Source organism: Passer domesticus, chromosome Z (genome assembly GCF_036417665.1).
Source record: "Passer domesticus isolate bPasDom1 chromosome Z, bPasDom1.hap1, whole genome shotgun sequence".
NCBI lineage: Eukaryota > Metazoa > Chordata > Aves > Passeriformes > Passeridae > Passer > Passer domesticus.
In genome coordinates, this window is record NC_087512.1 from 8,492,542 (window position 1) to 8,513,348 (window position 20,807).

The window sequence follows — 20,807 nt, forward strand, 5'->3', positions numbered from 1 at the left end:
GGGCCTGCTTCATCACTTAAGGCTGATAAGAACTAAGAGGGAAACAGCAGCTGTAAGGCCTGATTCACTAATGCTTACAAAGTGCTCTGCAATTATTCGGCAGAAGCAACATATTATTGCTTGGTATTCCTGGAAGGCCAAATTGTCAGCAGGCTGTTTACCCAGAGGTATATGTGAATGGCTGTGGTGACAAAAAGCCCCAGGAACAGAAGTGTTTTTTATGCTGTGAAGCTGGGTACAAGATAAAACCAGCACAGCAGGGGAGTCTGCGCAAGCAGCATCCTTTGTGAAGGAGGGGGGCTGCAGAAATCGTCTGCAGGAGCCTCTGCCAGGTGAAGGTACTGGGAGAAATCTTCAGAGGAAGGCTGCAGAAGGTGTGTGCTTAGAAAGAAGGTCTCTTGAGGTTTGCCCTTCTTCCAGAACACAGAGACGGTGTGCTAGCACATCTCTGGGCCTGCACAGATCACAGTCTGTCACTGGGTGTGTCAATGTGACCCACTGCAGGCAGCCCCAAAGCTGCTGTCCAGACCAGACTCATGTCTAGGACAGGGCACATGCTTTCTGGAGAGCAGGCAGACCTGGGAGCCTGAGCAGAGCAAGTGCCTGCTTAGCTTGTCCTGTCTGCACTCCCAACAACCCACCAGCACTCTTCTTTGGATGTGCAGTGGAACATGCTCTGCTCCAGATTCCTCTGGGCACTGCTCTTTCCAGTTCATGCACATGTACACCAGCATGTGTGGCCTCTTTCTTAGCGTCTCTCCTGCCTTTGCCCACTGAATCAGACTTGTAACCAGCGTGCTGTAAGAACTGCTAAGGTGGAACTCTGCAGGAGTCTGTCCTGCTTCTTGCTGCTCTCTCAGAGAACAATTTACTGCCATCAATAGGCCAGCACATGTGGGTGTGCAGCAGTGAGAATTAGTGAGAAGGAAGAACATTATGGAGTTTTGACCTTTGTTGAATCTTCTGTAACTTTGTACCCCCAGAGTATGATAAAAATGCCTTACAGAACATTGTCCTCTCTCAACTGTAGTACTGAACAGGTCCCCACAAGATCTTCTCCCACATTCCCAGCATTGAAATTCCTGGGGTTGAATGCCAGGCAGAATTATTTTTCCACCTGAGTCCAGCTCTGGGCTAAGAGAAGCTTCAACTACAGCTAAGCTAATTCACTAAGTAGTGGTGCTTCAGTGGGATATTTGCAGATTATACCATCCAGTCCACAGCCCGTACTGCTCACTAATCATTAGTTGTTTGTTCTTTTTATCACATAATCAGAGAATCACAGAATAGTTTGGGCTGGCAGAGACCTCTGGAGCCCCAGAGTGTTCTTGCAGTCACAACTAACTGCATTCTGCAGTGGTATTCCAACTCCCAAAGCTAGTCTGAGAATGTAATTTTCCCTCTGGTAGTTTCTTTATATTTACCTACATTGTGTCTATTTACATCCGTCTTTTGTCTCCCACCTCAACTGTAAACTCTTTGGGACACAACCTTTTGTCCCTGTGTTCACCACTTTGCACAGCAATCTCATGATAGTTCTTTAGAACTCTGCTGAGAACAGAAACAGGGGGCAGTTTTCCCTTGGAGCAAACTGCTTGCTAGATGTTGTTGGCATCTCAGAGCCCATGAAGTTGAGACTATTTTGAACTGAGGCCGCTCTGGGGATAACAGGATGTTAAGAAGCAAGAACTGGAAAGATGATAAGTTACTATTCATTAATGTGGGGCTTTAGCTAGCTCCCTGAGAATATGAAATATTCATCTTAAACCACACAGGGTGATTTAACTCAACATTATGATTTAAGCTGACTGTGCCAACTTTCACTGAAAAACACCAGCCCTGAAACTTGAAATTTTCCAGGTCAAGTGCACATGTCAAGGTAATGTACCAGTGGCTCTGAGTTCCAGTGCACCAAAACATCAGTTTCCTGAGGATTTTGTGGAAAGCACCAAATGTTAGCAAGCTGCCAAATGTGAAACATTAAGCAACTTCTGGGCAGCTTTTTAAAATTCCTCCATAAAATTTGCCATTTCAAAGTACTGAATGTCTCTGTATTGTTGCTGCAAAGCATGCTATTCATGTGGAATCTCCTCTGCCTGCAGAATGAGCTGGTTCACATGGATGTCATCAGGCTGTCAGCAGATGAAACAACGATGCAGGGGCCAGAGGGGCTGCAGCTGCAAACGCTTGGTAAGAGCCCAAGTCCTTGCCATGCTGATTAATTACGGACACAAAGCCTCTAATCAGTCATTCTGGGAAATTAAATTGGGAGCAGGGTGTTGAGATGGAAAGGAGCTAAAGGAGGGTTCTGCCTCCTTGCTTTCATCATGCATTGAGGAAAGTCTGTCTGGAGCAATGGCCACTGAGTCAAGTCTTGCTGGTTACATATTGCCTTCACGTACATAAAAAGATGAACATTAATTCAAGAAATGTCCATTTTAGTGGGCTATCTCTGTGTGGATGAAGCACATACCTGTTTGTGTCAAAACTCAGTTTTGTTCTTATTGTCAGACATTGATCTGGACTGGCAAAATCAAGGTGAAAAGAAACCTCTGCCCTTTCCTGGGTGCACAGTTCACCCAGCCAGCTTGGGATGTGTCTCATTGAGTTTGGGCTCTGTAAAAACACAGCATCTATTCTGAGCTACTATGTTAGGCTCCCTCCACACAAAGTAGAGTCAGTGCAGTCCTTCTAGGCTGAATCCTCTCATCCTGATCATGCTGTGCTTGAGACAGGATGGGATGAGTCAGCTCTGGAGGTCCTAAGCACAAGAAAGTCCTTGAGGAATCCTCTTATCATCCTTCTACACCTGTTTTTGGCTGAGAAGATGGGACCTCTGTTTGGAGGAGGGCCTTGCTTTGCTTTTAAGAATTGCTGTGTTTCTAGGCTAGTGACTGCTGAACAGTCTGTGGGAAGCTTTGCAGAGCCACAATAGGTTGCAAGAAACCAGCTAAAGCAGCACACTGCAGAACTCTCAGGGCTTTGGGATTATTTGTTAGTGTTACTGGGAAATGGATTTTCCAAGACTTGTCTTGAATATTAAACAATCTATTTGAATGTTAAAAATGCAGATGGTATTAGAGAGTTGAAATTACCCTAACAATTCCTTTGAGAACTACATTTTGTTAGTGTTAAAGACACAGTGCTTGAGACCACTGCCTGTGCAGAAAGTTTCTGTAACTGTGTGCTTCTGAGACTTGTCTGCTCCTTCCTGTTTCTCATCTGATGGTTGCTGTGGGTATCCTTGCTGGTAGGGACAGCCTCAAGTAGCTCTGGCACTCAACAGACATCCCCTCTTCTGATCAAGAACCCTGCTGAAATTTTCTTTCATCAACATGTGAAATGGCTTTCTTGGATGGTGATGCATCTGCCTCAGGAGCAGAAGCCTCAAAATCTCAATGAGTCACATCCTGTTTGTGGTTGACACCTGTTTTAAACATAGTTCACAATGTTGCACAATTCAGGGCTTTTGACATTAATGGAATCCTTCTGTCCCTAGCAGAGGATTTCTTTCCAAATCACATTCTTTGCTATTGGCTTTACTGAAGTGAGCCTGCTAAATGGATTGTGAATTAAGGGAAAAAAGAGCACAGGAAGGTATGATGGAGTATTTTCTCACTGGGCTCTTTTATGCATAGGAAACCACTTACATTTTTGTGGATACTAAACAAACAGAAAAGATCTGTTCTTCCCCAATAGCAGGTGGCCAGATCCTTACAATACTTATGTTTGCACCAGGTATTTTTTACTCTTAGTAAAATGAATCCTAGGCTAAAGTGGTTTCTAGTTCCCTTCTGGTTCTTTCAGTGGCCTTTTACATGTCTCTGGGGTGGCTGTTCGAATTACAGGTTTTGGGGACATACACAGCTTGGAAAGTTTAGCAGAAGGATGTCTTTGATTTATTTTGGGAGCTTCTGGCTAATATATCATTTCTGAAAACATAGGCAGTATGTGTTTACCATAGGCAGGAAGCATGTTTTGGCCAGCTAAACCAATTCTCTGTGTGACAGACCTTTTTTTTTTGTTAACAGGCAGTGGGACATCATTTGATTTTCACAAAAAAATAGACTATTTGTTTCTCGTTGGCACTGAAGAGGGCAAGATCTATAAGGTAAAAATTATTTCTTTATCCTTTGTTTTACATTCCCTGACCCATGTGTGTCTTTCAGGCTCATCATCTGAACTTTGCAAAGGTGGTAACAAAGCAGAGCTTCAGAGCTGGTATTGCCCTGGGATGCCTGTGGTGAGCCTGAGACCAGCCCAGCCCTGCAGAGGGTCACAGGGATCTCTCTGAACAGACCCAATTAAGACCCTGTTTTGCAGAAACTTTTTTCATGCAAAGTGCATCCCAGAAAATGCTTTGCAGATTGCAGCTGAGCAATCTGAAGTGCTAAGTAGGATCAGAGCAGAAGTTAAAAGGCATTGATCCTCTGTCCCCATGACTGTGGGGAAATGGCAGGAAAAATATCAGCTCTTTTCCTTTTTAGACTTGTTATCCTGTGAGCAGTGAGGCTAATGAAGCCATATTTCCTACGGATTAGTGTCCTGCAGCCCTTCCCTTCCACAATCACAGGGAATCATAGAATCATTTAGGTTGGAAAAGACATCTGAGATCTTTCTAGATCCTTTACCAGTCCCATTTTCTCCTTGCTCTCCTATCTCCAGTGCATTGCTACATACCCAAACCTTCCTCCTGATCACCCCACGCTGTTCCCAGCTCAGTGATCCCACCTCCACACTATAAACCTTATTTCCTGCAGACAGAGCTCCTACCTCCCCTGCAGTGCCCTCCTGCAGCCTGGTGCCTTGGTTCCCAGTGCCAGGCTGGCGCTGTCAGCCAGACAGCTCCAGTTGTGTGGTGAGTGCTGCAGCCACACTGTGCTTGCCCTTCCCGCACTGGGGACACTGCCCAGATGTTTTGTCCTCTCTGGCCATTGCTTTTCACAGAATCTGTAAGACCTTCATGTTACCACATCCCACATGCAGCCAGCTTTGGCTGAAAATGCCAGTGAGGGCAAAAGTTGTTTGTGAAGAGAGACGAGCACACAGAAGGACACAGGCGTCATGTTTTCTTGAGAAATTGAGTTAAAAATAGGAAGTTTTCAGTTCTGCTGTATTTAGCCTTGAAAATAAAGCCAGTAGTGCCTTCCTAATACAACTGTTATTTGCACGGCATTCCTCTGAGCTGTCTCTGGGGCTCTGTTAAATCTGTAGCCACAGCCCTTCATCGTGGCGGGTGGACAATCAGCAGGAGGCTGACCTGCCGAGCAGATGCACCCAGCCATCCCTAGAGGATGATCTAAACTCCTTCCCCCATATCCCACCTGCAAAATGAACCTGAAACAGAATAACAATCCAAAGGAAATCATATCCTGAAATCAGTATCAATCATTTAGGCAAGATATGCCTAACAAATATGTATCCCTTGCAGAGGGGTGATGGTGATTGAAATCTCTCCCTGTGCCAGGCAGTATCTAGGGAGGATTTCTGAGCAGTGCTCACTTGCTTTGGACAAGATAGGTACAGAAGGCAGATGGGAGGAGTGGGCAGCTGAGCTGTTGGCAGTGGGCAGTGGGTAGGTGCACTGCCAATATCTTTTAGGTGCACTGTTTTTTTGTTGGTGCTTTCAGAACACAAAACATCCATACAGTCATGGGCAGATGTTCTGAGTTGTCTGGTCACCCACAAGAGTTGGTACCCTGGGTATTGAAATCTAAATTGATGGGTACTGTTGTCTTTAGTCCTGATCAAAAGGCAATAAGGAACCACAGGTTTTAAATTCCTCTGTGTTTGGGTGAGTGATGGATGTAGGTGAGTGTGGCACTGTACTTCAGTGTGAGATAGGGGCCATCAGGAGAAATATTCAGGATTGTGTCCTCGCTGAGTTACACAGGAAAGGAAACTCTTCATGGAGGAGCACTGGTCAGGAGACAATTAGGCATTGAAAAAGCTGTAGGTGTTTCTGTCTTAGATCATCTTCAGTGAAACCAGAGCTAGGATGGGATTTTAACAAGAAGTGATCCCAGCCATGAAGCCATGCAGATATTTTAGCAGTTCTTGTGTGAACAAATGTGGAGGGATACTGATACATAGCATCTCCCCTTTCATTGTCAGGGTTACGGGTAAGCAACATTCTTGCATTGGTGAGCCTTAGTGAAAAGTGACCATTCTCACATCATGCAACAAGCCATATAAAACCTCACTGTTCCCACAGGCAGGAAAAGCCTGTCTTCAATCTGACTGTCGGGGTCAACACAGGGAAGGGAAATCTTGTGTGTAGCATGAACAGGCTTTCACAGTATCTCCAAAAAACATGGGGAAGAGTGGTTCTACCCTTAGCATTCCCCAAGAGCTTGCTCCAAGCAGTTTCAAAAGTTTTGGGGTCAGCTGCTGCTCCAGACATTTCTCAAGGAATACCACACACCCTCATCACATATTTTACTGAAACACTGCACATCTGAACTCCTTACTGGAGCTGCCCATGGACTGCCTCCTGCAGCCTTGTTCCACTTGGATACTGGGAACAGGGAGAGTCCCTGAGCAGCTCTCAGGTCCTGTGGCTGCACTGAGCAGGAGTGAGCTGCTCAGGTCTCTGCTGCACTTGCATCTTGAGTGAGATGGACAGGCTCCTCACGTGCTGTCTGTGTCAGGGATCAAACATGGGCTGCTGTCCCCATGGGCTAGATTTTAGATTTTTTTATTAAGTAAATTGGAAAATAAAATTCCAATTTATTAAATAAACTAGAAAAGTGAATTCCAGAGAAACTCTTTTTTTTTATTTCCCCAGAAAGCAGGCATGCCCACAAATAGTGTGATAATATGTTAATTCTTTAGCTGCAGAACAATTATGGTGAAGTTCTGAAAATGGCTTTGTTAATAGTGTTTCTGAAGCCAAGAAATCATTATCAAAATTACACACAGACTAATCTATTGCCCTTTTTTGTAGAGGAGAAACTGTTTCTGCATTAATATGATTCTGTAACGCAATTCTGAATACTTTTTTGCATATCTTACTTGCTGTTTAGGAATTGTTCAGCTTGACATCAGAAAGTATGGTCTCTGAGATTCGTGTTGAAACATTGTGGCTCTAAGTCTCTGGTCAGAATAACTTCCAATAAACAGGCCTTCAATAGAAAAATTGTGAGGAAATTTGAATATACTCATGTAAGAAGTGTTCTTTTCAGTGTTAGGCAGTTTTCTTGAGAGTAACAAATGAACATAATAAAATCTAGTGCAAGACTGACTAGAAGAAAAGGTTACTCTAATTTTAAACAAAACTAATTTTACTCATACTGATTCTCTTATATTATTATTATTATTATTATTATTATTATTATTATTATTATTATTATTATTATTATTTTATTGTTGTTGTAGTTTTTATTATTATTACAGATAACAAAGTATGATGGTTGAATCCTTATCACATCACTTGAGTTTTCCCTAAAACAGGATGACACGTTTTCTGGACAGACTCTGACTTCCAGTGACCCTTTAGTAGTAGAGAGATCATTTGCCTCAGTGTTTAACCTTACTTTGTATTAGGCAAAGCTGTTTTCCTTGTCTGAATATTTTATGGTTTGACTTCTGTTCTTCAGCTTCTCACCACGTTAACTTTGGGGCTCCTGTCTGTGTTGTGTCTGGTTGTCTGGTTCCTGGACTGACTGAATTTTTTATCAATTACTACAGGTTCTTTCTCTTACCATATCCTATTGTTCCTCCTTGTGTGTTCATGTGCCTTGGTTTCTACTTTGGTGAGCCTTTCTGCAAATCAGCGTTTGTGTTACAGATCTGTACAATCAATCACTGAGCTAAAACCAGGAGAGCATCTGGTGTAGCTGGTGACAGCCTGTCCACCACACCATGGGACACGTTTGTGTCTGGCTTCTAAAGAGCATCTGGATGTCCTGAGCTGCCTGAAAGTGCCAGTGTTGGGCAGTACTGTCTTTCTGTTGCCAGATACAAACCTTCTCTGAAAAAAAAAATTGCTCTTGGATTTCTGTATTGCGTAGATTCTCTGTGTTCCTGTTAGTGAACTGAAGAAACTCTCTGCCTTATAAGGGCAGTAATAACCACCAATTCACCAGGTATGTGGGAGAGTTTTGTGTCAGACTAATGTCTAGCGTAAACTGAAGTGCTGTTGATGAAGATTATTCATAAGTTTTGTGTCCTCGGAGTTCTCCTTTTCTCCCGGTATTCCTCCCCCATGTTTTGTAGCCTTGTCAAGAGTCATCTTTGACTGGTTTCCTGTATTGCCATAGACGTATTTTTGCATTTCTGTCTCATCATAAAAATATTGTTTACCATTCAAACACATCTACCATCATTTAAGTATGAGAAAAACACTCCCAGCAAATTGGAGCAGTGCTCTAGAAGATCAGAGGCTGCACAAATTCCTTCTCTCTGAATCTAGTCATCCTCTTCAAAGCTCTCCTGTCAGGACTTAGGTGTCACATATTCCAGTGGTTCTGTTTTCATACTGACATATCTAATAATTCTAGGGTTCTTGAACTGAATAGTAGGGAAAGACTTTGCCAGTAGTTCTAGTTAGCTCAGAAACTGTTTTTATTCATTAAAGTCATACTTCTTTTCTGAGCTTTTTCTCAAGTTTGTGGTGTTTCTTCAAAATGCATCTTGGGAAGAAAGCAGCCCTGTCTTGCACTCAGAGATAATAATAAGGGTTGTGGTTAATGTGGTGTGGGACTGGCAGGCACTGCCAGAGCACAGTGGATGCCTTTAGGCTAAAGCACACATGCAAGGTTCATTTCTCACGAGGGACACAGGTGGGAGTCTACAAAAATCTTTTTGCTGCTGATTTCATAGGAAAAAAATGCAGATCTCTTTCCTGTCATGGAGATTGCAAAGGCAGTTCTGTAGATGAACACATCTCAGAGTGTGGTGGATCTCCTGTACCAGTGCCCAGAGAGCTGCACTGATCAAGGGCTTAGCCCCCACAAGCCTTTGAAAATAGGACACTGAGCATTACAATTCTGTTGGAGGCAGACAAATCTGGTTAACATCTCGCTCTTCAAAGTTTTCAGGTATTAGGGACATTCAATCCACACACTTGAAAGGACAGATGGACAAAGCAGCTTCTCTCTTGTGTTAATTACTTGTGACCCATCCTGTCTGTTTCCAGCAAAGTGACTTTCAAAACAAGCCAAGTACTGATTTTCCTGATGGCTGAACATTAAGAATTATGAAGTAACATTACGAAACATGGCATTAAAGGAGATTTCTGTCCCACAATTAAATGCAGGGGCAGCAATACAGTTATGCAAAAAACTGTTAGCAAGCTATAGACACAGTCAGTAAATCTCAATGGAACATGAGCCACTTTGTTGTTTCCATTTCCTACCACAACAAGGCTCTCAGGGATGTAGGACCTGCTACTGTGGGAATGGTTTAGCACCCTTATTCCACTGTCTACACCAGTGAACAGTATCCAGAAAATAAGTGTTACTTGTAATAAACAGTTAAGCCTTATGATTAGTTAGATCTTTGGTTTGCAAGGGTTAAAGTCATGTAACACTTCAGCAATCCTGCTGCTTGGGCAGATGATGTGGTGCTGCATTCTCTAGGGAGTAATGAAAAGTCATTGCTGTGACAGTAGTGAGGCAAACCAGCAGAAAATCCTGAGACTAACTCCAAGCTGCTGTATGAATACAGCTTGCTTGAGAACACAAGCAAAAGGATGTTTCATGTGAGATGGAGTCTCTGTTGCTAGTAAAGGAAGCTCTAATGTGCTTGGAGGGAAGGAGGTTTGGGAAGGATAACCTAAAATTTCCATGTACACAGAACTGACAGGATCTGGATCAAGTCCCCTTGCAGCCAATTAGATTGTAATTTCTCTCTGCTTCATAAGCTCACACACAAAGTGGCTTTTCCGAGGGTCCCAAATGTTTTCCTTTTCCAGCTCTTGAAGATATCCTTCATTTTGCAATTCAGCAGCACCCACAGCTGTGATGCCTGCATGTCTGTGTAGGCATTGTCCAGTTCACAGGCTGCTGTTGGCTCCATTCAGTGGGGCCCCCTGGCCTGTCAGGGACATGCCTGGCTCCTGGACAGCCTCTGTGGTTCTCACACTGCTCTGGGAAGTCTCAAGTGGCACAACAGAAAGAGCTGCAGAGTCATACCTTGGGGCAGGCTCTCTGAGCAAGCTGCCCAGGGTGGTGACAGGAGAGGGCTTACAGCATCTTTTCAAATTATTTAGAGAAAGGGACCAGCAAGACATTCTTGTGCTGAGAGCACTGTTGCTGGAGGTTTTAACTGTGACACTTCAAACGCACACAGTGCTGTGAGCATTTGTGCTTCTGAGCTGTACACGGTACTGTGAGCACACAGTGCTCCTGAGCAGCACAGGGACATTCTCCCCTGCCTTTCTTGTGAACCTTTCACACAGGAGAGGCACAGCAGGAGCCCAGGCTGGCAGGAAGGCAATATAGCTCCCACAGTGGAGAATGGTCTCTGGAGCCTGGCTGTTTAAATCCAACCAGACAACTTCAATTCCTATCTCTGTGTGTTGCAGAGGGGAGCAGGTTGTTGCCTGCAAGTGGGGTGAAACAGCATGTGCTAAATTATTGATTTTCTGTAGCACCTCTGGGTACCAGAAGATCCTAAGAGGCCATACAAGTAATCAGAGGCATCTTCTACATGAATTTAAGCTTCAGGAGGTCTAGCTCTGGTTACTGAGTAGTTCTTTCCATTGCAGTGTTCAAAAAGTTATTCAAGCCAGTTTCTGGATGTGTTTGAAGCCCATCAAATGGCTGTGGACACAATCAGCTGGAATCCCTTCCATTCGAAAGTCTTCATTTCCTGCAGCTCTGACTGGACAGTCAAGATCTGGGATCACACCATCAAGTAAGTCCTGCTGGGTCCTGGTGTGGGTGAGGAGGTCCAGCCTGACCTGCCAGCAGCACACATTGACTCTGTTCATACCTTAGTCTCAGTTTCCTTCTCAGGTGTTGATAATGCTAATTGCTTTTTTTATTTTTTGTACTCAGATTTGTACTCCCCAGGTATGAAATATGAGATATAGCATGGGCTGCTCCAGTAACTTGTCAAGCAGCATGGTCAGCACAGAGCCTGACTGCTTTTCTTCAGATCTGGCTTCCTCAGGCAGGACCTACTGTGGCAGAGAAATGCTACAGAGAAATGTCAGGGACTGGTTTCTAGTTTCAGGGGCTAGAAACCTCCTAAGAGCCAGAGAAGAAAAAGAAAAATTGGAACATTTTAAAATATGGAATGAAATTCAGGGTTAGTGTTTAAGGAATGTCTGGTTTCAATCAGGAAATTGATTTTGTTGTAAATCAGTTAGAGTCACATATTTCCTGTTGCCAATACTGCTCTAATATTCAATGTTGTTGTCAGAAGTCTAGAGAAGGGAGATAATTTTTTCCCATATGATTATTAATATTAACCAGAGAGACTCTATTTTGCTGTGTGTGTTGGGAAGAAGTTTTCAAAATGCTTTCAGAAAGAAAGAAAGAAAGACGCTACCTCTCTTCTTACTGCAGCATGTCAAATCCTGGCCCATTTGTATTGGTGCTCAGCTTTGCCTTTAGCTCAGACCCTGGCTGTTATCTGACAGAGAAACACCCCATCTCCCACTTCTGCAACAGCCAGGTGTTCATGGCTCAGTGTTACACTTCCAGAGTGGCACGTGTTTACATGAGTTCTTCTCTCTGTGTCTTTTTTTATAGGACTCCATTGTTTGTTTATGACCTGGCTACTGCTGTAGGGGATGTTGCATGGTCTCCTTACTCCTCCACGGTGTTTGCTGCAGTCACCATTGATGGCCAGGTGAGAGGCTGGGAGCAACACTGCTCTGATTTGAGCTGAGAGAAAGTCAAAGGAGATTAGGGCTGAGCATGGGAAGGGGCAGCCCAGTCCTGGCCAGGCATATCAGGGAGCCACCAGCAGGAACCCACCCTTTCCTATGATTTCCTGCCTTTGGCATACACATCCCTGGGCTTGAATCTCTCAAAGTAGGTGTTGCAAATGCATATACAAGTACTTCCCTGCTCTCCTGTTAACCATGTGAGTGCAGGTGTGCAGCTTGCCCATGATTATGCATGATTAAAACACTGAACTTCCTCAATATGAAATCCCAGTACATCCCTGGGGATGCAGAGATAATGCTCAGGTCCTATACGAGCTGACATCAGGGCATTGTTTCTGAACTTTAAACGTGTAGAGCAACAGTAGAATAAAGTGGTTGTATACTTACACTGATATTTCAAAATCATTTACAGTAATATGCCCAGGGTCAGCCAATAGAACTTTGTTCCAGTTAAATAAAATCAACATTTTTCTATCATGTGAGGCTGTCTCTAAGAGTAGTAGTTTGGTAATGAACTCTGTAGACCAGTCCTAATATTGGCATGATGGCAGTTATATTTCTGCCATGTGTTGCAGTAGCTCAGATGTTTAATTTGGCCTTGGCAAGTAGCCAGGACATGTAGCTGTCCATCAATACTTGTTGAATACTGTAAGAGCACATTGCTCTAATACCATGAGCTTTATGTTTAGCTGGTATAAACTTGAAAGTCTGTTCAGTTTGGCCAGAATTACTCTAGCAAAAGGATAGCCTTTATATGTTCCTATCATTGAATTGATGCCTTGGCTACTTTATTGTAGTTTAACCTTTATGCTATAGCAAGGAAATAATTTCACTGATACATTGGCTCAGGCTGTGAATTTGTCTCTCCTAAGCAATAGAAATCTCTTTACTGGGTCACCTGATCTCCCTGGAAAGCTCAGGATGCCACGGCCTACAGAATTTTGATGCTTTTCCTTCACAGTCAGGATCAGGGTCAGGATTGGGTCCTTCTTTTGTGGATCTGTCTGTCCCCAGCCTCCCATAGACCAAATGAAGGGCCTGCATAAAGGCAGTGAGTGTGTTCAGTGCATCAGTCACATACTCAGACTTGTTTTCCACAAGTGACTTTGAGTGTGCAAGGGTTCTGCTGGCAGTCACAGCTTTGATTGAGTGCTAGGGTAAGCAGGGCTGGGAGCTGGGGGTACCCCAGTTGTGTCCTGGCGCCTGACTGTGGGGAAAAGGATGGAGATGTCTGCAGACAGGGATACGTGCTGGCAGCATGAACAGATGGAGGGTCAATACTGTGTGTACTTGGATTTCCTACTTACATGGTCAAGTTTTGGCAGTGAGTTCATCTCTAGAGATGCCTCATGCCACTTGAGTTCTTTCTCAGAGTTTTACCTACTGCAGGGAAACGGTTGTGGTCTTAGCAAGAGTTGGTGCTGTGGGGTCTTCCCATCCCACCCACAGCTTGTCCTAGCCACATTAGCCACAGCTTCCATGGACCTGGAGTCTATATGAGGCTACTGATAAGGCAAAAGCCTGTTTGAGTTGGCAGCCCTGCACCTAGGGTATCTCACTTGGCTATTCTTGGATCTAATTCAGTAGTCTTAAATAGAACCTAATTTAACTGAATCTAATTCTGCTTTTATGCATTCTATCCCAAACTCTGAGCAGAGTGGCTATCAAGCCAGGAGCAGCCCAAAACTGGGCTGGCTAGCAGGACAGGTCCAGGCAGGAGCTGCCTTCCTACTGCAGTAGGCTGGCCAGGGCTGAAGCTGACAGGAATACTGGGTCTCTGTGTTAGCTACAAACCATGCTGGCTGCAGCAGGGTGTGTCTGAGACATAGCTTAGTTGCTATTGTTGAACAGAACCTTCTAGATCTGCAGTGGAAGTGGAATAAATAGTTGTTTACAGCCTTTTCTATTCTGGACATATTCCACTTTGTAGCAGAGTGCACTTGTGAATAACTCAGTGCCTCGCAAAGGGCAGGCTCCATTAATGCCGGAGAAAAAAAATCTGCATTAACAGGGTGTTCTATGATTCTCCAGAACAGAAAAATACAGAACATGAAGCCAGAAAATAAAACATTAAAGGCCTCCTGTTTGCGAACAGCCTCTGTCTTGGCATCTGCACATAATCATGCCTGCAAAATTTGAAGGTTGCCTGGAGGTGGTTTTAAAATCAGGCCCTAATTGCAGTCTTTAAGAGATACCTGGAATATTCTGTAAAACACTTTTCCTTATTCAAGCTGATGCTATATGTCCAAAACGTGTATGAGCCCCTTAAGATTGACTTGGAAATTGGGACATTTTAGTATATAAAAATCTGTCAATCCCCATGAATCCAGGAGGTAGGGATTTAATAAAAGCTGTAAATATCAGGGTCATTATGATAAAATGTGTTTGTTGGCAGCTGGGCATCTGCTTTGGACAGCATTGCTCTTCATAAATAACCCAAGTGTGCACATTCCACTGCTGGTGCAGTGGATAATAACTGCTACTATTGCTCTCCATCATGTTCTGGTTAATTTCCTTAGTTTCCTGCTCTGCTTGCTGATCATTGTATTTCAGAAAGATCGTAAAAAGAGATTCATAAAAGAGAACACCTTGTGTTGTAGATGGTAAAAGCTTGACAGGGTGCAAAAGGCTAGCTGGGATGAGAGATCCACTTTGGAAATAAAAAAAATGGAGGTGGATTTGAATTTCTGGACACTTCAATTTAGGGCACAGGAAATGTGGAGATATTGGTCAGCTTGCTGTAAGGACAGAGGGCAGAGAAATGGAAGGAATTTAATTCAATCCTGCAGCATTTAGAAGTATTTGCTTTTGGGAGTTTGCTCTAAGTTCATCTTAAAGTTACATTTAAAGTATTAAAAATAATTGAAACATGTAAAACTGGGATTCATACCCAAAATTTCCTCTTGGTCTTCTTTTACTTACTTTCATTAAAGAATGAAATGGTGTTGACATTTTCTCAGCTTCTGTGTGTGCAGAATTCATGCATGAATTGTTACACCTCTTAAAAAAGCCGAAGACTCATATCACAAGTGTCCCCCTGGCTGTGGGCCATAGCTGCCCTAAGCAATGGGTGTGATGGTGTGGTCAAGCTGGGTTTTTTCAGCCTGGAGAAGGAGCCCAGCAGCCTGCCAGTACCTTCAAGGAGGTCACTGAGAAGTTTGAGCCAAGATCTTCACACAGCAGCACTTGAAGAGATGATGACACAAGAGCTGGAGTGAGTTGAAATGAGGGGTTTGGAATGGATATATGGAAAAAACTTTAGCTCTGAAGGCAGTCAGGTAGTGAAATAGCTTTCTCAGAGAGACTGTGCTGTCTCTGTCCGTGGAAGGCTTCAAGACCAGACTGAACAGAGCCCTGGAAAACCACATCTGTCCTCAGGGCTGACCCTTCTCTAAGCAGAAGGTGAGAGATTTCTGTGAGTTCCTTCAACCTGAATTGCCTTCTAATCCTATGACCCTATGAAATGTCCTGTGTGAAAAGGAGGATCCCAGGGGTTTTATCACAGGCTTATACACAGGACAAGTCCATTCTCTCTCATGTTTTTGTGGGCTATTCATTGCTAGTGCAGCAAGAAGAACCATCTGTAGTAAGTATAGATAGCCTCTAGATAAATGCCATCCCAGTGTTCACGCTGCAGAGAACACTGGTCAGACATTTGCTCCAGGTCTTTTCCCCATTAGTGAAACTGTTGACCTTTCAAGATGTGAAATACTTTAAACAACCCAAACCTTCAGGAAGTTAGTTAATGGTTTGTGCTGCTGCTCAGGAAGCAAGTGTGCTCTTTCCTGCTTATATAAACCTATTTTACTGTTTGTACGACTGTTTTGAATGTGAAGCCTTGAAGACCAGCTTTCTTTTGAATCTAACTCACAGGATAACATGCCAAGGTTATTTTGCCAGCTGGTCTGGATGCCATCCTTTCTCAGTTAAGAGAGAAGCACTTGCTTAGTGCTGGCACATGTGTAAGTATACACAGAGCAATTTGCAGAAACTTGCTGCCCATTTAGCGTGGACTTGAAGCAAAAGCCAAACTCTATCTTTAAAGCATGGATGATTTTGCAGACAAGAGGCTTGTTAAACCTTTCAGGCTTGCAAATATTTCCCTGGGTATTTTTGACTTAGTCCTGTCTCTCCTTGTAGGGCATAAATCAGGGGTGCCAGCAGGCCTCTCATCTGTTGATACTTTTGCCCAGAGGTGTCAGGACAGTGAACATGACTACAAATGCCCTTGCTGCCTTTGAGTTTTTCCTCCTGCCCTTCTGCAGTAGCCCAGGGGGATTATCCATACCTTATGGGGCTACCCTAGCTCTGCAGGGCTGGGACGAGGTCTTTCCTGGCTCTCAGCACAATGACCAGGGCAATTGCAGGGGTGTAAAGGCACTGAATGAGCATGAGTCTCTTTGCCATCACCCAAAAGGACCTTTGAGTAGGCTGAAGCGGGTGGGAGCTTTCTTAAAATGGCCTTGAAATTGTATTTGCAGCATAAGTGGCTGTTTCTTGTAAAACTGTTCATTTTCTTCTGCTGCAAAACCTAAAAGGCTCATTCTTATTCCCTGCTGAATCTTTGAGATTGATGTGGACTGCTGGAGAGTCAGCTTTAGAACAAGGGCTGGTGGCATGTCAGTGCTCAATGAGATAGATGGTCAGAGTCCCAAATTAATGCTGCCTTCACTTTGTGCCAATTAGACTGTTCCCCATTCTCCTCCCTGTGCCATCAGACTCTTTGTACATCAGCATTTCTCTCCACTAGCAGCTATTTTTGGGGAATAAAGCTGGCCTGGAAGACTTTGGTTTACTATGGCAGGCTCTGAGCCCTCACTTCTATACTCATGCAGCCCCCATTCCATCATAGCATGCTTTAGTGGTCTCCAAGCCTCAAAATGAGCATCAGGAATCTCAGGACACTACTGCTCACTCACATCCATTAGCTACTGATTGCAGGTGAGGTGACTTTATCAGCATTGTAGTTGGTTTCAGCACAAAGTCGAATTTAAACCCCTTTTGTCTATGGCTTTGTAGGAATTGCTTTTCTGCAGAGAGGCTCACAAGCCAGTTTTTCATTACAAAAGCCATTGCTCTTTCAGATTATGAAATATGGCATTTTGACAAAACTGATCCGCTGAGATTAACTAGTTCATTCAGGCACACAGGAACCAAGTTTGCCTTTTTCTGCTTCATGGATGTGTAAATAAAAAATTACTTAGCATCTCAAAAGATTTTGTGTGTTGATTAATCTGTTAGACTTTGCATAAAGACCTACTGGGAGCACAGAGTCCATCAGGAGAATCTGCAAGAGTTTGTAAAGATGCCCCTCTCTGCTCTTAGTTAATTTATTAATTCACTGCTAGGAATGGCTCCTCACTTAGGTTTGAATTTTCAAGTTTGGATTTTTGTTGTTTTGGCCACTGAGAGCCTCCAGCTGTCTGTCAAATCCTTCTGCACAGAGATAGCAGCCCTGAACCTTGATCTTTATTCCTTGGCATTTTATAATGACCTGCAATCTGTGCGGGTTCATTTTAAATGCCAGCCTCCAAACCATGGCAGTTCAGTGCCTGCCCTGTGAGCAGCTTTGCTGGCCTGCCATGGGGTGCAGGTGGCAGAGACCAGAGACTGCCTCTCCCATCAGATGTGGTGCTGCCCTTTCTTGTGCCACGGCCTGCCCTTGCCTTGCCCCAGCCTGCAGAGCTGACTCTCTCTGGCAGGGCTTAGCCAGGACCCTGCCAGCATAAGAAGAGATGAAGCTTCAGCCTGACATCATGAATGACCCACTGACTGTGGTCACAGCAGAGAGAGCACAGGGGGACTGGCACAACCGGACTGTGCTTTCAGGTAGCTCAGCCTTGGGAGGTTTGCCTCGGGGCACTTAAAGGACTGGTTGAAACCATCTCCCTGTTCTTTATCGGGTATTTCTGGTGGATGTAAGAATAGGGAAGTGTCAGGAGACTGGAAAGAAAGACTCTTTGCCCAGTATGCAGTACTGTGACAATGCAGAAGAGATTAGCCAACCTAAACAAGCTAGCCTATAAAGATTCTGGGACAAATCATTGGTTGTTCTATTTGTGAGCACTGGTAGATCAAGGAGCAGGCAGTCTAGTAAGGTTTTACTAAGGCTGTGTCACATAAAACCAATCTAATGCTGTTCTTAAGAGTAACAGGGCTGGTAGGTCAGAGGAAGGGAATGTAGCCCATGCTTACAGGTTGACTTCAGGAGCATTGCTTTGTCCTAAACACTGAGGCATTCAGGGGAGAGCCAGGGTGGCAGAACTGGTGACTGACGAGGAATTTCTCTTGGATAAACAAGAACTTTCTTGCAAAACAATGTCCTGGGGTTTCCAGAAGAAGCCAAATGGTCCTCAGCTTGTCTGAATGAATAGCAGCTCTTTTACATGCTGAGGCTGTGATTTCTTACTGACTTGTGGGAGCTGAGTCAAATCACCTAAGGCTGATGCTGTTTTCCTACCATGTCAAATTGGGAATGAACCCAGTTCTTACTGAATGAGGAAAAGATAAGAGATGCAGCCCAACAGTTAAGTCAGGTGACAGGCATTCTTTTCCCTGCTGTGTCATGTGCCCTGAAGCATCAGGCTGGGATGCTGCAGGACAGAGACATGAGCTTAGCCCTCTCCCATACCTCAGAACATGCAGCTGGCTCCTGGCTGGCTCAGCCCAAGAAGTAGATTTCACACATGCCTGCTCATCTTCCAAGCAGAAAGCTGCCTCTGAACATACCTATAACAGAGCTGGAGCCTGTTCTTTCACCAGTAGCATGAAAGTGCTGTGGAAGACCATGGATTTTATGATCAGGACCACTGAGGGTCAGAATTCCTGTGTTGTCATTGCAGAAGGCAATTAGTGTTTTCTGAGTCAGGTCTCCTTTATTCCTGCCAGGACCCAGACTGCCCTGCATGTCAGAGGGACCAAGAACTGTCTTGCAACATTCATTTGTAAATGAAAAATGTCCTGCTAGTGAAAATTAACTGTATTGCAACCTGTTCTTGCCACGGTGGCATTATAGAAATCAAGCAAACGAAGGTCTCCAGTGCATAGCAAGCTGGGCTGCCCTGCCTGGCCCGTGCCTTTGGCATGCTCCAGTAGCTGCCATGGTGCTAGACAGAGTCTGGGGGTGGCCTGCCCACTTGTTAAATGTATTACCTGAGAGTTTGAAACAAATCATCTGTGGAGTTTGCGAATGGATGAGGGATCATGATTCAGTCAAGAAAATGAGGTAAATCGATCAAAAGGACAGTGAAAGCCAAGCTCTGAAAGAGATGTCAACTGGTAAAGGGCAGCATGGTATTAAATTATCCCCCACCTTTTGCTCTTACACTGATTTTATTCTTTGTTGCCAAGTTACCAGGCATATCTGCCTTGTTCTTGCACACATATATATTTCCCCCCAGTCTTGATTCTGGATGCCATCAGGATGTTTTTGAACATTGTCCAGCCCACTGCTGGGGAAGGAAGGTTTTTAAGACTGGAATAAAAGTACAGAAAAGGCTCCAGCCATGGCAGATTCAGTAGGGGTTTGAGGACAAAATAAAGACAGTATCAGTCAGAGTAGCTCTTCAGCTCCCTTCTTTATGAGCCACAAAAATCTAGTCATTTGTTCTGCTGGCAGAGAAATTCTGCCAAGGGTTCTGCTTTCCCCCCACATCACCTTGCGTTTCGCTTCCTGTTGCCTCAGGGCAGAGAGCAAAAGGGTCTAAGAACAGAGATGTCTAAGTCACCCCAGAGGTGCCGAGCAGAAAAGAGCCTGGGCTGGCTTTCAGCTGTAAGTGCAGCTGGTAGAGCAGGTGGGGAAAAATTAGTCCACAACTCTGAATGTGATTTGGTGCTGGAGCTGTGGTACCTGCCTTGGACATACACTGAGCCGTGCTTGCAGAGGAGCTATGTGGAGTTGCAGTGGGGAACAGCTGAATTTTGGGAGGTGGAACACATTAGCATGATTTATAGACAGAGGAGCTGTTGGTCTGGATAAGAGTGAGCTGGATTTCTTCTCAGGCTGTTTGGAAGTCAAGCATCAAAGCAACTCATTTATGTCAAACATTTTCTGCAACGATGACACAATAGACTTAGATCCATTATTGCCTGTACATCAAGCATGAACAGAAACTCTGTTGTTACTGTGATGGCAGTTTAAAATTGTTCTAATTGGATAAAAAGCATCAGAAACTGGAGAATTCACTTGGTCCCACCTCAGAGGAAAATGGGCTCAGTGCTTTTTTTTAGGGACTTAGCAGAATTGCTGCCCTTCCATCAAGAAATTTTCTTTGAATATCTGCCTGGCTTATCTACTACCAATCTGTCCAGCACTTCAGTAGTGGGGGTCTAGGTTTCTTTTGATTGTAGTTGATACCAGCTCATAAATCCCCATGCTGCAAGGAGCTGCTTAACTCAGCATCTTGGGCTTCATTTGGAAGATGCTACATCTTCCCCTGCACTTTCTTGGAGCAGGCATGGAGGTTTACAAGGATCATAAATAAAATTGCTGTCAGAGTAATTGGTCACTGTTCAGAGTTTTATTCTCCTGTAGTTATGGGTGAAACAGAAGGGAAGTTTCAGATTTTTAAAACATTTCAGATTTTCAGATTTTTAAAACATCTCTCTGTATCTTTTTCCATGTCTCTTGTCCTTGGAGTCTGATTTATGTTCCTTTAAGCAAGTGACCACATATTGTTCCTAAGTACTCTGTGAAAAAGAACTGAAATGCCCTTGCTCATTGTTTTTTTTAGCTCATTAGCTGAAAAAAATAAGGTGTCTGCAGTGGTCTGCAAGCAGCATGTGCTCCAGATTCCTCACTTGTTTCTACAAAATCTGCAGAAGGTATTAAAATGAGTTTGTCAGGAGGCTTTTGCTTCCTTACCTGCTGATGTACACCAAAATGGAAACATTTTTGAGGTCTGAAAACCAGAGGTTTGAAACCTTCACTCTTTAGTTTCTAAATTGCTCCTGGATGAGCAAATGT

At 44.0% G+C, this 20,807-nt stretch overlaps 1 protein-coding gene across 1 annotated transcript in view; it reads left to right on the forward strand.

Moving 5' to 3' along the window:
• Positions 1-20,807, forward strand: part of DNAI1 (dynein axonemal intermediate chain 1) — a 136,536-nt gene that overhangs the window by 83,831 nt on the left and 31,898 nt on the right. Inside the window, exons 15-18 of the mRNA XM_064403788.1 lie at positions 2,103-2,190; positions 4,032-4,111; positions 10,712-10,860; positions 11,703-11,802. Of these exons, the coding sequence (XP_064259858.1) occupies positions 2,103-2,190; positions 4,032-4,111; positions 10,712-10,860; positions 11,703-11,802 (417 nt within the window). The remainder of the gene's footprint in view (positions 1-2,102; positions 2,191-4,031; positions 4,112-10,711; positions 10,861-11,702; positions 11,803-20,807) is intronic.